This window comes from Cynocephalus volans, chromosome 1, assembly GCF_027409185.1.
Source record: "Cynocephalus volans isolate mCynVol1 chromosome 1, mCynVol1.pri, whole genome shotgun sequence".
Taxonomy (NCBI): Eukaryota; Metazoa; Chordata; class Mammalia; order Dermoptera; family Cynocephalidae; genus Cynocephalus; species Cynocephalus volans.
Window position 1 is genome coordinate 36,690,051 of NC_084460.1, and position 15,540 is coordinate 36,705,590.

Genomic DNA, 15,540 nt, shown 5'->3' on the forward strand with positions numbered 1-15,540 from the left:
AGGGCTGTGGACTGTTGCCCATAAGCGAAGGGAGATGTGGACAGGCCACTGTCTGAGAATGGGCCTGCAGGTCTTTGCTGACTAGTATCTGCAGAAGAGCGATTTACAGACAGTGGAATGTGAGGTCTCTAAGTCCACCCTGGCCTTTGGGCATGACATCCTTGTATTGACCGCTACCCTGAAATGTCCAGTTTGTGCAGCACTGAGCATGGATTTTGGTGGCTGTGACAGTCACATGGAGCTGGGCCAAGACCATTCCTTCAGTGGCCTCTGAAGTGGTCTCTGGGCTGGCCAGGGGAGGCTGGGAGGCACTCCTGGATAAGGCTGATTTCTGGGTGACATCCGCAGGGTCAGTGGGACCTGGGGGTTGGATCCTGTCCAGCCTGCCTAGTCAGCTTGCCCTGGCCGTGCACGCTCAGCCAGCTGGCAGTCCAGCAGGTCATCTCGCAGGCGGGCAATGTCCTGTGTGTGCTGGGCCAGTGTGCGATTCAACTGGTCCATGTGGCCCCACAAGCCCTCCCTGGGCCTAAGTGGCTCAGTGGACAAGCTGTCCAGGCCTGCGGTCAGCAGGCCCAGCCTCCCACACGTGCCCTCCAGTTGTGTCACCCGACGGTCAAAGTGGCCCACTATGTGCTGGAGTTCCTGGGCTGTGTCCTGGCAGTGGCTCAGCCCACCAACCACATCGGCCACACCAGCCTTGAGCTGCTCCAGCTCCCCCCGCAGGTTCAGGACCTGCCTGTGGCCTGCCCGAAGCCTAGAGCCTTGGCTGCTCACCTGCTCCTGGATGGCATGGACTTCGGCTTCCACCTTCCGTTCCCGCTCATCCAGGGATGAGTTGGCTGCCAAGAAGGCATCAGAGTACTGGCTGACAGAGTCGCTGAGACCTATGAGTGACTTGCTCACTGAGTTCAGATTGACCTTGAGCAGAGTGATCTCACCTTGGAGTGAGCTGCCCGTCCCTTCTGCCAGCTGCCCCTGGACCTCGGTCACAGTGCCATTGAGCTGCTGGAGCAGAGCTGCATGGCTGGCCACCTGGCGTAGGAGGGCCTCACTCCGGCTCTGCCAGGCCTTTACCTCTGCCACGAGGTTGTCCAGGATGGCTGAGGTGGTGCTGGGGGTGCACGAGGTCTCCAGTGAAACCAGCCGTTGTTCCAGTACAGCCAGTTCTGTCTGCACCAGGGGCCGCGCCGACCTGCCCGACGGGTCACTGTTGTGGCTTAGCTCCCCTGCCAGGGTTGCCAGGCGCCCCTCCAGTCTCTGCACACGCTCCTCCAGCGTAGTCCCAAAGCCACCCACACCCCACCCTCCCATCTCCAGCCTCAGACAGCAGCCCCTCGCTGCACTCTCTGTCCCATTGAGGGTCTCCAGGCCGTCCAGCAACCCATCCACACCTCCCTCGAGCATAGCAGCAGAGAGCTGCGAGAGCTCTTCCCCGGCCGGGGCGGCTGGGCCCCTGTGGGCCTCCGTGACTGCCTGCAGGTTCCTCTCGAGGCTGTCTACACGGGCACCAATTAAGGACAGCTGGCCACAGCAGCCGCCCCCATCAGCCGTGCCCAGGCCCTGCAGCTGGGTGCCCAGCTGTGAGAGCTCTCGGCGCAGGGCCAGCTCCCGGCCATCGAGGCTCTGGTGCAGCCTCTGGCTGGCCGCCTGGCCCTCCTCACACTGCTGCCGCACCTCCTGCACCCGCAGGTCGCACTCACTCTGGACACCTTGCAGCTTCTGCTCGAAGCCATCCAGCATGTTCCCCCAGAGTTGGTGCAGCCGTCGGTCCACGTACTCCTCCAGCAGGGCCAGGGAGGTAAGCGGGGATGGCGGGGCTTCTCGCAGCCGCTGCAGGTGGGCTTCATGGCCAAGTGCCAATCCATGCACCTCGTCCAGCAGCTGCACCTTGGTCTGCAGAGTGTTGCTCACCTCTGTCACTTTGCTCAGGATCTCATCCAGGGGAGGCGTGAGTGGCCCTCGGGCTCTGTCTCCCGGGTCCACAAACCCCTCGGGGATGACCCCGAAGCCCATGGGGGTGGCAGAAGCCCTGGGGCCATCAGTCATCCTGTTGGGGTCCTCATGGCTGGCCACGAGGCCACTGAGGGTACCATACGCTTGTGCCAGGCGCTGGACATCACCCTCCAGGCGTTCCAGCCGCTCACCAAACAGCCCTGGGCCTTTCCTTCCTGGGAAAGAGGAGGAGAGAACCCCAGGGGCATCACTGGCCTGGCTCCCTCAGCTTGTCATGTTGCCAGGTCACCTGAGACCCTCAGCTTTGCTGGGGCGGGGGACTGGGGGTTCACCATCATGACCAACCTAAGATGCACCCTACCCAGCCCTGTCATCTCAGCCAGCCTAGGTCAGTCCCTTCCCTGCTCCTACCACTGAGCCCAGGAAACCTGATCATCTTGGAGGGTCTCCACAGACAGACTCACCATGGGGGTTGGGGGCCGCTCTGCTGTAAGGAGGGGGCCTGTGGCCTGGGCCTGGGTCCAGCTGCCCAGAGGGAATCTGGGATTCAGGCGCCAGTTGAGGTGGGGTGGACTCGTGGTCCGTGAGGTGCTCAGGGCAGCCTTTTCCAGTGAGGCCAGGGCAGCAACGCCATGTGAGGTCTGTCACTGTCTTGTAGCCAACCTTGTACTTGGGTCTGAGCACTGTGCGGTACCTGGGCCAAGGAAGGTGAGAGGGCAGGATCCTATGGGCTGAGGCTACCCCCAAGGTTTTTTTTCCTATGCTTAAGGTGACGGTGTGGTGAGGTGGTGACGGGGTGATGGGGTGGTGGGGTGGGGGCAGGAGCCAGGTCTTCTTGGGGCCCAGAGCGGTGTTAGAGGAGGATGCAGGTTGAAGCCCTACCCAATCCTGTTTGCTTGGGGAGAAGCAGGGATTTAGCCCTAAGCCTTCCTGGACCACTGGATCCCCTGAAGCTCATGCCATGCTTCAGTGGGATCTTGGAGAAGTCTGACACAGCCTCAACCCCTCCCCTGTGGGTGGGAGGCGCACTGGCCTGGAGCTGGGGCTGGCAGCTCCTCTCCCTGCCCTGGGGGCCACTCTTGGCTCCCACCAGTTCCCCTTCATTCTTGTCACTCCTCTCCAGCCTACTCCAAGAATTTTACTGTGGTCAGAGGCTGGCAGAAGGGCACCTCTAATTTTGAGCAGGGAGGGGAAATCCCAGGGGTACAGGCAGGGTTCACCACGGGCACCCCCCACTTGTTCAGCACATACCTGTTCAGCCACTGACAATCTGGAGCAAGCAGGTTTGTTTCCAGACACACACGTTTGCACCTCTCCAAGTGCAAACCCACGCACCAAATCTGTGTGCAGCTCCTCAGGTCCTCACATGCAGCCTGGCACTCAGCTTCCCCCCTCCCTTGCCCGGCCTTCTCAGGGTCACCACAACCTTCCCTGGGTCTGCGGTCTGCCCAGGGCCCCTTTGGCATCAGCCATTGCCTGAGTGACCTTCTGCTCTCTCCTCTCCCCCTACCCTCTACCTCTGTCACTTCCTCCTAGCCTGTGCTGCTTCTCCCCTTAAGACCCTCTCCTTGTCTCCCTGTAGTTTCTGGGCTTCAACTTGAGCCTGCCCCTGTCTCCATGGGTTATACCCTGCTGCAAGTTCAAAATCTTGGGGTCCTCCCTGACCCCCTCCTTCTGGGGCCCTGGTCCACTCTGGCCTATGTGGGGGCTTGGGTGGGCTCTTTGGAGTTGTTGTGGAGTTGGCAGCTGCTCTCAGCAGAAGGTAGGACTGGAGCTTATGCCCACGGATCCCAAGTGGGTGGAATGGGGGTGCACTCACGTGACTATCCCGGGGCACTTGGGCCCCCATCCACACTGCCGGTATTCAGCCTTTATGTAGCTCTCTGCTCCCTCTTGTAGGATGCAGGTCACATTCCTGTGCACCACGTAGGCACAGAGGGCCCTACAGGGCAAAATGGCATCCCTGAAATATCTGGCCTGAACCAGGCCCACGGAGGCTCCTACCGTCTCTCCCCCATCTGTGGGTATCAGCACGGGACCAGACCCCCATCTCTTGTGTGTTTCTCCTTATTTCTGGGAGCGAGGGACCTTGGCAGGGGATCCACAATCTCCTAGGCTGGCCCCAGCCCCACTGCTGGTCTCTCTGATCCCAGCCTTTGCCATGGGGTGGCCACTGGGCTAAGCGCTATGCTGAACCAGGAGGCTGGTGTGGCTGCCCTCCATGCCTGGGAAAGATGCCACCCTGGTCCCCCTCAAGTGCCTTGCCAGCTCCCCTGACCTCCAGCTCCTTCACTGGTCCCGAACCCCTTCTCTTGGCATTCCAGGCTTCTGAGATCCCAACTTAGTTACTCCCTTGAGACCACACTTCTCATCCTTCCTCCCCTGACTGATTCCTGAGGAAACGTACCCCTCCCTGTAGTTTTCCAGCCTCTGCCTTTGCTCCCTTTTCCTCCCTCAGACCAGTTCCTGTCCCACCTCCAGGAAGCCAGCTCTGATGTGCCCAGGACCACCGAGTGTCGTGTCGGCTATGGGATGGGCACTCTCCTTCAACAATCCCTTTCAAGTTCAGCTAGAGTTCAGATTCACCTAACGCCCCAGGCAGAGCTCCTAACCCACCTGACAGAGGCCAGTTTGCAAGCCACTGCCCGCTAAAGACTAGAAGCTGACTGAGGTGGTGGCTGGGGCAGCAGCCCCCTTAACAAGCCACAAGGGCCGAGGAGGTGGCTGCCTCGCGTGAGCCGACCACTGTTCCACGAGGTGGGCTCAGGACCCAGGAGCCCCCAGAACCCTGCGGCCCAGGCGCATTGGGGATCCTAAGGGGTTGCTGGGGCCAGGCTGACCGCGGGAGGGGGAGCGGCCGCCGGGCGCACGGCTCCATCTCCTACCTGGCGGAGCAAGGGAGAGAGGGGAGGCCCCGGCGAGCGCGTGGAGCCCCGCGCGCGGACCGCCCTTCCTCCTCCGCCTCCACCTGGTCCGCTGCGCCCGGAGTTTGCACACACAGCGCAGCTGGAAAATGTTACTTCGCTGGAAAGGTTTCCGCGGGCACTGCCAGGATCCCAGCCGCCGCGCCAGGGCCCCTCGGCTTGTTTTTCTACGCCAGCCCCGCAGCCCCCCGGGGTGTGGGGCGCCCGTCCCGGCAGGGGTTCTCCCCGGGCGCCGCTCCCTCCCTCCGGGCCGGGCCCTCGGGTACCGCGGCCTCGATGCCCGGCGCGGGTCGGGGCAGGTGGGAGCGGCGGCGCGCCGCGGGCCCCACGCCTCCCTCTTCCCGCCCGCGGCGCGGCCCGCGCTTACTTGTGCGGCCCGGGGCGCAGCCGCGGGCGCCATCCCGTCGTGTAGAGGCTGTAGCGGGCGGCACCGGGCGGCGCGGGCCGCGCGAGGAGCGGGGTGCCCTTGGCCTGCGCCCCCGAGAGCAGCGCCGCGACGGCGCACAGCCACACGGGCAGGCGGCGGCGGCCCATCGCGGCCCCCGCGTCACCACCTGGCCCCGCGCGGTGCCCCCGCCGGGTGTCCGCCCGCCCGCCGCGCCGCCCCCGCCGCTCGCGGTCCCCGGAGCTCGCTGGCCCGGCCGCCTGGCGCTTCGCGGCGGCTGCGTCCCACCGAGTGGCCGGCGCGGCTCGCGGCTGGGGGCGCGGAGGGGAGGCGGGAGGCGGGCTCTGCGCGGATTAGCATAAACTCGGGGTCGCACCGCCCTCCTCTGCCGGCCCCCTCCTCCGCCGCCAGCCCCCGCCCTGGCTCCGAGCTGACGCCCGAGGGGCCGCCTGCAAGCCCGAGGTTAAGAAGGGAGCAGCCCGCGGTGGAAGGGGCGCAGGCCGCCGCGCCCGAGGAGACCCCCCAAACACACGCAGCCACGACCGTCGCCCGCAGGCACGGGGCGAGAAGCAGGGAGGTGGACCCCTGAGGCCGACCTGGGCGCGGGACTCCAAGGAGCCGCCCAACATGCGCCAGGGGACCGCGGTCCAGGACTCTGGAGCTGAGATGACCGAGTTTGGGGGCACACCAGCACCACCTCCTCAGCCACCTCCCTGGAAAAGGCCCCAGACCGTCTCTGTTGGCCAGCTCTGCCTTCTGGCACCATCGTGGTCTGGGGATGCCCCGAACATCTAATAACTGCTGACCCCTCCCCAGGCTTCTTAACCCCTCCCTTCCCTCCCAACGTCTGCGACCTAGTCTGGTGGCCAGGCTGCCCCGCTGGTTCTCTCGTGGAGTTCAAATTGTCGCTGTCTCTTATGTATGGGCTGCACCGAGCCCAAACGCCCGTCTCCTCTCCAGTCCAGCCAAGCATGCTCGCTTCTTTTTATGCAACTGAAGCTCTGAGCCAGCTGGGCCCCGGCTCTGGCTCGTAATTAGCATCTGGTCAAAGAAAATCTTTAGGTCTTTCTCACAAGAAGCTGCAGTTAAGCCAGGCTTCCTCCATATTTTGCTTGTGAAATTGGCTCTTGGAACCCAAGGATTGGCCGTTATAGTTATCTTCATTCAACAGCACCTTGTTAATTTTCTAACCTGGAAAGAGCCTTTTGAATCCTGATTCTGTCACCTAACAGAGTAGCACCTCTTCTTGGCTTTGTCTCATCCACACAGGTGACTACAGCCTCCTGTGTCTTTCCTTAAGTAACTGACAGGTATGCAAAATGCACAGCACTCTGAGGCCTGCTTGGAGAGAGCTCCCTCCAAACTGACTTTGAGATGCAAAGCAACGCCTTTTGAGTAAGGTGATGTTATCAAGGATACTGGAAGTTGGCAGCTCTGAAACCCACATCTGTGCCCCTGTCCTCTCTCCCAGTGATGGGAGCTTGTGGGTCCCGTGGGGCAGACAGTTGACCTAAGCTGGGCTGATTGTTCTTTCTCCTGGGCTTTGGAATCAGAACACAGAGGCTGAAAGAATCCACCTTCAAGGTATACGTTGTATTGGTTTCCCATATGACCACAAACTCGGTGGCTTAAAACAACAGCAAATTATTCTCCCACAATTCTCGGGGCTAAAAGTTCAAAATCAAGGTGTCAGCAGAGTCATCCTCCCTCCAAAGTCTCTAGGGAAGAGTCCTTCCTTGTCTCTGCCAGCTTCTTGTGGTCCTGGCAGTCCTTGGCATTCTTTGGCCAGGAATTCTCCGTAGCTGCCTCACTCCCATCTCTCCTTTTGTCTGCGCACAGCCTTCTTCGCCTGGCCTTTCTCCCTCTGTGTGTTTGTGCCTTCTCTTCTTCTAAGGCACAGTCATTGGATTTAGGGTCCAACATAACCTCATCTTAAGTGATTACATCGCTATTTCCAAATAAGGTCACATTCTGAGGTTCCAGGTGGACATGAATCCATGACAGGGGCCCTTGGGGGTGGTGAGAGGACAGACCATGGTATGCTACACCTATAGCTCTGTGGGAGATTTGGGGAGCTAAGGAAGAGGATTGACCAGAGGAAAGCGGGGCAGAGACAAGGGGCTAAGGTACTCAGGAAGAAGAGTGTTGAGTAGCCATTTGGTGACAAGATGTAGCTTCTCCTGTCTGTTTCCAATAACCAACGACTTGAGCTAGCTTAAAGAGGTTTCTTAATCCCAGCAACCAAATGGTGCTTAAGACAGCCTTTCACCCTTTTCACAAGTCCACCAAACGTGCTATTACAGGGGTCTTCAAAAAGTTCATGGAAGGATTTGTATTATCTTTTAATTCTATTTTCCATGAACCTTTTGAAGTACCTTGTATATTCTCCAACCTTTAACAGAGATGTTATAAGCCATTTTGCTGGGGGCAAGATACACAGGATCCATATTATGCTCTTGATCTTATAACCACTGACTTTCTACTTTTCAGAAAGTGAGAGACATCCGAGGAGAAAATGAGCAGAGCTCAGCTCCTCATCCTAGGCTGGGTTCCAACTGCCTGGCAGCCCTGCCCAGCTGGCTCTGGGAGAAAACTCCCCCAACCCCGAAGCTGTGATCTTTTTCCAAGGGCTTCCACCCCTCCTCTGACTCCTTTTCCCAGCCCCAGATGTGGGGCCCACAACTTGTAGAGAGGAGGCAGGACCCTGTTTGAACTTAGAAATGTCCATGTAACAGGGCGCTGAAAGGACAGCTGGATCCTGCTTCCCCCTTTCCCAGGTGGCTGATCTCAAACACCATGCTCCCTCTTTAATTGGAACAGTTTCGGGAGCCAGGGCCTGGGCCCCAGCCCAGTGAGGGCGGAGAACGACAGTATGGAGAGATGCTTGGGGGCTTGACTGGCTGCACCAAAGGCTGGGCTCTCCCGCATAGACATGAGGCCACTTTGCATCTGCCAGACAGGAAACCTAGGGAGGCCAGAGGCAGGGGAGGAAGGCAGACAGTCATGTTCTGCCCCGACTCAGACTGGAGTTTCTACACCTGGATGGAGACAGGCTGAGGGTCCACATGCAGAAGCATGGTTTCTGTCCACAAGGACATGCATGGCCACATCCAGACACATTTGGCCACCTCTCCACACCTCTTTCTCTCCTCTCTCTCATACACACACGGAAGTGAGTGTACTTTCCCTACCTTCCCTAGCCCCTGGTGACAGATTCACCTCCACTCTTCTCAGGAAGAACAGAAGATGCCATCAGGATGGCAAGGTCATCTTGGACAGGGACAAGGGTACAGTCTTGCATTTAGAGTCCTTCAGAGGCACTGTGTGGGGACATGAGCTTCCCTTCTTCCTCTGTGGGCTTCCTGGGGCAGAAGGAAAGAACTGGCTGCCGGGGACAGAGAAGATGCGGGAATGGATCCAGGAAGCTTCAAAGTGTAGGCTTGCTTGGTGGCGAGCTAACGGGTGGCTCTGGTGCTTGGCATCCCACGTGCCTGGGATGCCCCTTCCCTGTCCCAGAATCTGAGGTTCCTCTCCCTTCTCCAGGCTTCTTCCACCTCACCCAGGATGTGTTTCTCCTTTATTATGAAGGGTTTGTCACATCAGATCATTGAGAACCACACAAAGTTTTAGGGAATGTGGTTCCCCTAAAAGAAACAGAAATAGGAAGCGCTGAAACTGCTGGCTTTCTAGTACAAGCTCTTCCTACTGCAGATGAGCCCCCTGCTGCTCAGAGAAGCACAGCCTCCAAAGCCAGCCGCTGGTGGCACTAGCCCTAGGGTACAGGCTCCTGATTCCAAACCAGCCCTTTGTCCCTGCCCACCTCCCCTCCTTTTTCTGTGACTGCACATCTAGGCCTCCCTGCACATGGGGCCACCTTTGGAAGTTCTGTTCAGTGAGGCACTTTGCCCAGCCTCTCTTCTCAACATCAGCATCAGCAGTTAGTTTACACCTGCACCATCAACAAAGTTACTGTCAAATCCACACGAGTTTCTGGGGCAGAAGCATGGCTTGTCCAGGACCCTGGGGCAGGTAGATGTGCAGTCCCAAGGTGAGGGCCTGGGAGAGAGTCCAGAAATCATGGAAATGGTACTCTGTAAAGCCTGAGGTAGACTTCCATTGAGTGAGAGCAGCTTAGAAGCAGCTAAAAAATTGTGTAGTGCTGATAGGCTCTCAGCATGGACACATGCAAACCATATGCTACCATTATGCAAATTATATGCAAAATACACTCATGGGCCTCCCAACTATTGCAAACTCCAGATGTGGCCCTAGGGGACCCTGAGTTCTGCTGAGCCCTGTTGTGGGGCAGAGAGATGACCCTGGACTCGCTAGATTCTCAAGGTGGGCAGATAGGGCTGAGCTCTGAAGTGGTTGACGCACTGGGGGAAGGAACCAGGCAGGGAGCCAATTAGACCCAAGTTTGAATCCCAGCTCTTCCCCTCACAAGTTACATGACTTCCCTAGGGTTATTTCATCCTCTGAGCCTCTGTTTTCCCATCTGTAAAATGGTTATTATGAGGAAAAAATGAGAATATTGGCTAGAGCCCCATCTGCACGGTCGGGTATATGACAGACGCTCAGTGAGAGGGGCGGGGCTCAGCAGCGAGTCCTTCCCTGGGAGTTGGACATCTGGGCTCCTTTCCAGTCACTGCAGTGGTGATTGTGCCCCTTCAGGCTATGGCAGGACCTTCTCTCAGGGAAGCATGTGCAGCTGTGGGTTTGGGGAATATCAGTGCTTGGGTGGGCCAGGAATCCATGTATTTCTCACTCATCTGAAAATCTGTCAGAGGTCCCTCTCGACAGGGAGCTGTGGTAGATGCTGTCTGTACCCCGCCCAGACCCCCTTTGCCCTGCCAGTGAGCCCACGCATGCCCTGGCTGCAGGTATGATGCCCCCAGTGGTCACGGCTGCCCCTCCTCCTGCCAATCGCCCTTGGCTGATGACAGCCACTTCCCACCCCACAGCCAGTGACTGGCTGACACAGGGACACAAAAGGCAGCCCTCTCAACTCAGTGGGAACAGCTTGGCAGTGAGGTGTATGTCACAGAGCCCCTGGGTCAGGCCCCATCTAGACTCTACCTGAGATGCATTCTTTCTGCCCCTTTCCTCTCCTGCTTCCCTCCCTTATGTATTTCTCCTGAGAGCCAGCCCCACCCCCAATCAATCACCTGTACCTGGATTTCTGTCTCAGGCTCTGCTCTTGGGAACCTGACCCAAGACAGGGAGACAGACCTGCAAGCAGAGGGGACAATGAACATGGTACCCAGTGTGGTCAGAATCCTAGGGTGGCATGGGCTCACAGAGGAAGAAGTGACTGGGGCCTGGACATGGGAGAAGGGGGAAGAGAGTGTTTCACAGAACAGGTGACACTGGAGTTCACCATGTGGGGGGAACACCCCAGGTGGTGGGCACCGCACATGCATGGCCTGGAGGCAGGAGAGAGCCTGGGGTGTTTGGGGAAACTTGCAGAGCTCTGAGTGGCCCAGGCCCCAAGAGAGCTTGGTGAGGGTCAGAGAACAGGGGCTTTGAATCCCTGTGTGAAGAGTCTGGAGCATGCACAGGAGGTGGGGTACCACCAGGCCAACGGTGGCCCAATGTGGGGCACAGGGCTAGATTCCAGAGGCTTTCAGGCCTTGGTGGCTGATTTGGGGGTTCTGGGTGTGGGAAGGAGTCTGGAAGGTGCCAGACAGAGGGGAGAGAAAACGTCAGGATGGGGGCAGGGGTGACAGCGTGTGGGCAAGAGCATGGAGAGGGGCAAGGTTCAACAACAGGGTCTGCATGTCCTGTGCCCACCACAGCCAGAGCCAGGCTGAGCCTGGAGCTGGGAGGCCTTGGGGAAGGTGGGGGTTGGTGAGATCGTGTGGCACAGCTGGCCCTGGGCTGGCGCCTGGGCCTGTCTAGGACAGGGACGGGGAGAGGCTGGGAGGTGGGGCGGGTGCAAGGCCTGGGAAGGGCTCCTGCCTGCACCCCTCTAACTCTTCTATTCATGGGCACCAGAGTAAAAACCACACAGGATTACCCGCTGGTGACTGATGGGGGAAGTGGGCATGCGACAGCGGGCGCAGAGGCCAAAACAGGTAGGGGAGGGGGCTACCTCTGCAGGGGGAGGGGAGGCAGGTCGTTGCCATGGAAAACACATGCTTGGACAGGCAGGACCTGACCTTCACCCAGACACTGTCCTTACCTCTGACCTGCTCTGCTTTAATTCTTTAATTTGCTGGGACATTTGCCGGGCTCAGTGCTGGAAGCACAGACAGGTGGCTCCAGGATCTGTGCTCAAGGCACCTGAGATGAGGAGGGGCAGAGGTGGGATGAGAGTTAGGAGAAGTTCCAGGAGAGGTCAGGAGCAGCCTGGGGAGGGGGCAGCCCTGGTGGAGGGCTGTGCTCCCATCAGAGTGCGGGGCTTAGGAGGGGATGTTGTTGGAGTGGGGAAGGCTGCGTGTAGGCTAAGGACTTGGGAGGCCAGGGAGGTGGTGCCTGAGGATGTTTGGTCTTCAGCCCCCACTGCCTGCTGCTGCCATGGTCTGTTTCTGGCAGTCTTGGATGCGGGGCATTTGCTGCCTGTGTTTGTTGAGTGTATGAACCGTAGGTTTGAGATGAGTCACTGTAGCCATGAGGAGGGTGCACCAGGCAGGCTGGTGCCAGGATGCAGCAAGAGGTGCTAGAGACAGAGGGTGGCCTTTTGGAGGGACGGCTGCCAGGCTTCAGTGAGCTGGCCAGAGAGATGGGTCAGGGCTAAGGTCAGTTGTGGGCCCCCACTCTGGCAGGGCCCCAGGCCTATGTCTCATGCTTGGGACTAGATGATATATTGTGTGTCTGTTCAAAAGGGCTCCCTAACAAAAATATAACAACGACAACAAAAAATCAATAGGGCCCCTGCCAGGGCCTGACCACTCTGACCGCCCCACCCCCACAAGCACCCCAGCCTTCTCCTCTTGCCGAGTCCCACCCACCTGCTCTAGCCACCCACCGTGTGACCTTTGGGGCCTTCCCCAGGTTGAGACTCGCAGCCAGGGGCTCCCACATTCCTGGCTACGCTGGGCTGGCGCTGGCCAGCAGCCCCAGTTCCTTTGGGAAAGAGTGGACAGGAGGCTCCCACGGGGGGGACTTTATCCCTCCCCTGCCCCTGCCCCGGGGCTGTGCTGGGATTAGGGCATCTTCCTCCCTGGCTGCTGGCTCATCCCTGCCCACAGCCCCACTGTCCCACCTCCAGGCAGCATCCCCGCTCCCTCCTCCTCCTCCTGTGCTTCTGGTTTCATGAAGGGCCCCAGCTGCCCACTGTGGAGTCCCTGGGCAGGGGAGGGAGAGACTGCTCAGGGAGGCCATGCTGGTGCCTGTGTGCCCTGTTGGTGAGGATGGGTGGGAGCAGAAAGCGTCCAGAGAGATTAGGAGTAGAGCTGGTAGGCCTGGTGACTTTTGAGGGGTTCCAGGATGACTCTAGGTTTCTGGCTTAGGGGTCCCTTTTGCAGAGACAAGGAAAGAGGGGCAGACAAGTTTGGAGGGAAGCCATGTTAAATTGGAGGTGCCTGCGGATACCTGGAGGAGGAGAATGTCCAGGGGTGACAGGATATGCACATAGTTGGGGTGTCCCATTGTCCGCAGACCCTTCCTGGCTTGGGGGGAGATGGGGTGTGCTCAGAGTGGCCCTCTAGTACAAGATCCACCCCCAACTCCACTGTTGGTCCTGGTGGCCTCCCTCCTCCGAGATGGCTGGCGGAGGCAGCTGGTCAGAGGGCATGGGCTGGGTGGAGCCCTGAGCCCCTCTGATGCCTCTAGTTGTCCCTCCCTGCCCCACCACCGACCACCCTTCTAGCTTTGGCACCCTGCTGTGTCCCCCCCACCATTGCCCCTCTCTCCCAACCTCTGTCCTGGCTCTCTCTGGGGGCCCTCCCTCTGTCCTCCCCCAAACCTCATTCTTTTCCTTTTCCCATAATCGGGAAGAGCCTGGATTGCCCATTATATCTGGAGTCCTGATTGTCAGCAGCAGAGCAGAGGAGTGAGCTTCCCGCCTTGAGGGTGCCAACTTTAGACACTCAAGTCCCAGTCAGCTGGCTTCCCTGGGGAGCGGGGAGCAGTTTACATTCCACCCTGGCAAGGGTTGCCCTCCCCAGAGAGATGGACTGAATAAGCCCTAATGCAGGGGAAAATAAAGACCAAAAAAAAAAAGTTTTCATAACAGATACAAGTTGAATGTTCAAAACCTACCCCATTTCACATATCTGAACTTGGAGAGAAGTTAACCCGTCGGCAAAGGTTAAGACCATGGGGACGAAGAGATCTCCAAAGGAGTTTTTGTGTGTGAGAAGAAAGCTGGGGACATTTAAGGGGAAAACCAAGGAAAAGGAGTCAGAGAAGGCAATCGGGAAGATGTGGTCAGAGGAGCAGGCGGAGAGGTGGGGGGCGAGAGGTGCCAGCCACGCCGAGGGAGCAAGGCGGGGAACGTTTCCAGCAGGAGGCTCTGAGAAACCACAGGTGAGGATTTCACGACCAGAGAGAAGACAGGGGCGGCTTCTGCCTGGGCTGAGTTGGGCTGAATCCGGGCGAAGGGTGGTGAAAGGGGCACGGAGTGCCTGACGAGGGGGAGCGGGAGGAGAGCGGGCAAAGGCTGATGGACGAGGAGGGGCCTCGGAAGCTGCTGGATGGAAGAGCTGGGCGCGCGGTTCCAAGCAGAGGCGCAGGAGCCCAGACGGGGAAGCAAGGCCGCTCCTCTGCAGGGACGGGCCCCGGGCCCCAGGGAGGCGGGATGGAAGGAGGAGCAGGCCTGGCACGCAGAGGCCTGCAGGTCTGGAGGGGGCCGAAGGGGTAGCAGGAAGCAGAAATGGCCTCTGTTGCTGCAGCTAAACAGGAGGTGAGGTTTTCTCCTGAGATTTGGGGTGGGATAGAGGGATGTTGAGAGGGGCCCGAGGAGGAGTGAAGTTTCAAGGGAGGATCTGCAGTGGCTGCCGGCACAGTGGCTGCCCGGGGACCACAGCCCTCGGCAGCTTGGTTGGGGGGCAGGGGGGACAAACACACGGTTCTGGGGAGAGTCCGGGGCTATAAGGGTAGGTCTGGGGCGGGCGGGCAGAATCTGATGTAAGGTTTGGTGCTCCCCGACCACATTCCCAGAGGAAAACAAATTTAGAACCAGCAGAAACACGACAGGGCCTTCAAAAATTACCTGAAACCAGATATGGCAATTATAAAACAGGGCTCTACTATTTGCTTTGTGGCAATGTAAAAGAACCACACATTTTCACTAAGAAGGAAGAAAAAAAAAAAAAAAAAAACTGTGGATGTTTGGGAACAACTTGATTGAGGCTGGCATTCCCGTGTGGCCTCTCCACCTGGCTGGTGTCCCCTTACCCACCTGCCTGGTGTGTTTATCACCATGTTTGCAAATATTTCCTACTCTTGTTTTTGGTGTCTTGACCAAGATTGGCTATGGCTTTTTTTTATTTTTTTCTTAGAAACTGTGATTAGTTAAGAACAAACACAGTCTGTTGTCATTTTATACCAAGAGTTCACCCAGAGTTGAGTCATGGTATGGAGTTTTCAAGAACACCTGGCATCAAAATAAGGCAGAGAATGAATGACACCATTCCAAGCCAGGTGTCCCCTATTGAATGAAGGTAAATGCTAGTTGATCTCACCTATTAAAATCCATGAAAAGGTCTGTGCAAACACTAGCAATGTTAAAGAGTCTTGATTACCAATCAGAAGAATTTAGCATTTTGTAACTTTTGCTAGTTGTCAGCCATAAAAAATAAATAAATAAATAAAAATAAAAATCAGCCATGGAGAAGCTAGAGTAATGTTGACCAGGCAAAGAACATGCCTTGTCTTTTTATCTTTATTTATTTATTCATTAAATCTTTTTTTGAACGCATATATTTGAAGTTATCAGAATCAAAACTGAAGAAGAAATCTTTTGATAAATGACGATTTCTACAAAAGTGTGCAAATTCTAAATGAAATTGCTGGGAAAAATAACTGAAATGTTACAGAATTTTGTAACCATCAATGTATCCCCAGCTTTAAAAAGAAGGGAAAAAAGAGTCATTGGACCCTAGCATTGGGTCCATAGAGATTCATTGTTTTTCTCTCTTTTGTGGTGCCTATTTAGAAGTTTCCATAAGAAAAGGTTTTTAAAAATTAGGGAAATAAAAAGAATGAAACAACTGACCATAGATGCCTGTCATTCCTCTTTGTCCCTTGTTATTTTGGAAGGTCTGCTGTCTGCTCTCTTTCACTAGTGCTGATCTCGCCTCTTCTGGTTTTCATAATAAAAACTTTCATGGC

At 57.4% G+C, this 15,540-nt stretch overlaps 1 protein-coding gene across 1 annotated transcript; it reads right to left on the reverse strand.

Moving 5' to 3' along the window:
• Positions 1 to 387: 387 nt before the first annotated feature.
• EMILIN3 (elastin microfibril interfacer 3) lies at positions 388 to 5,411 on the reverse strand. Its single transcript, XM_063085411.1, has 4 exons — positions 5,245 to 5,411; positions 3,773 to 3,895; positions 2,418 to 2,647; positions 388 to 2,168 (listed from the first exon to the last, which is right to left on the reverse strand). Exons 1-4 carry the CDS (start codon positions 5,409 to 5,411, stop codon positions 388 to 390), a joined length of 2,301 nt encoding a protein of 766 aa, XP_062941481.1.
• Positions 5,412 to 15,540: the final 10,129 nt, after the last annotated feature.

Excerpts from the sequence above, each read along its gene's own strand:
- EMILIN3 (XM_063085411.1), bottom strand. The coding sequence starts at position 5,411 with ATGGGCCGCCGCCGCCTGCCCGTGTGGCTGTGCGCCGTCGCGGCGCTG. Across the intron at positions 2,648-3,772 it reads AAGTGCCCCGGGATAGTCAC|GTACCGCACAGTGCTCAGAC; the intron begins GTGAGTGCACCC and ends TCCTTGGCCCAG. Across the intron at positions 2,169-2,417 it reads AGCGGCCCCCAACCCCCATG|GAAGGAAAGGCCCAGGGCTG; the intron begins GTGAGTCTGTCT and ends CCTCTTTCCCAG.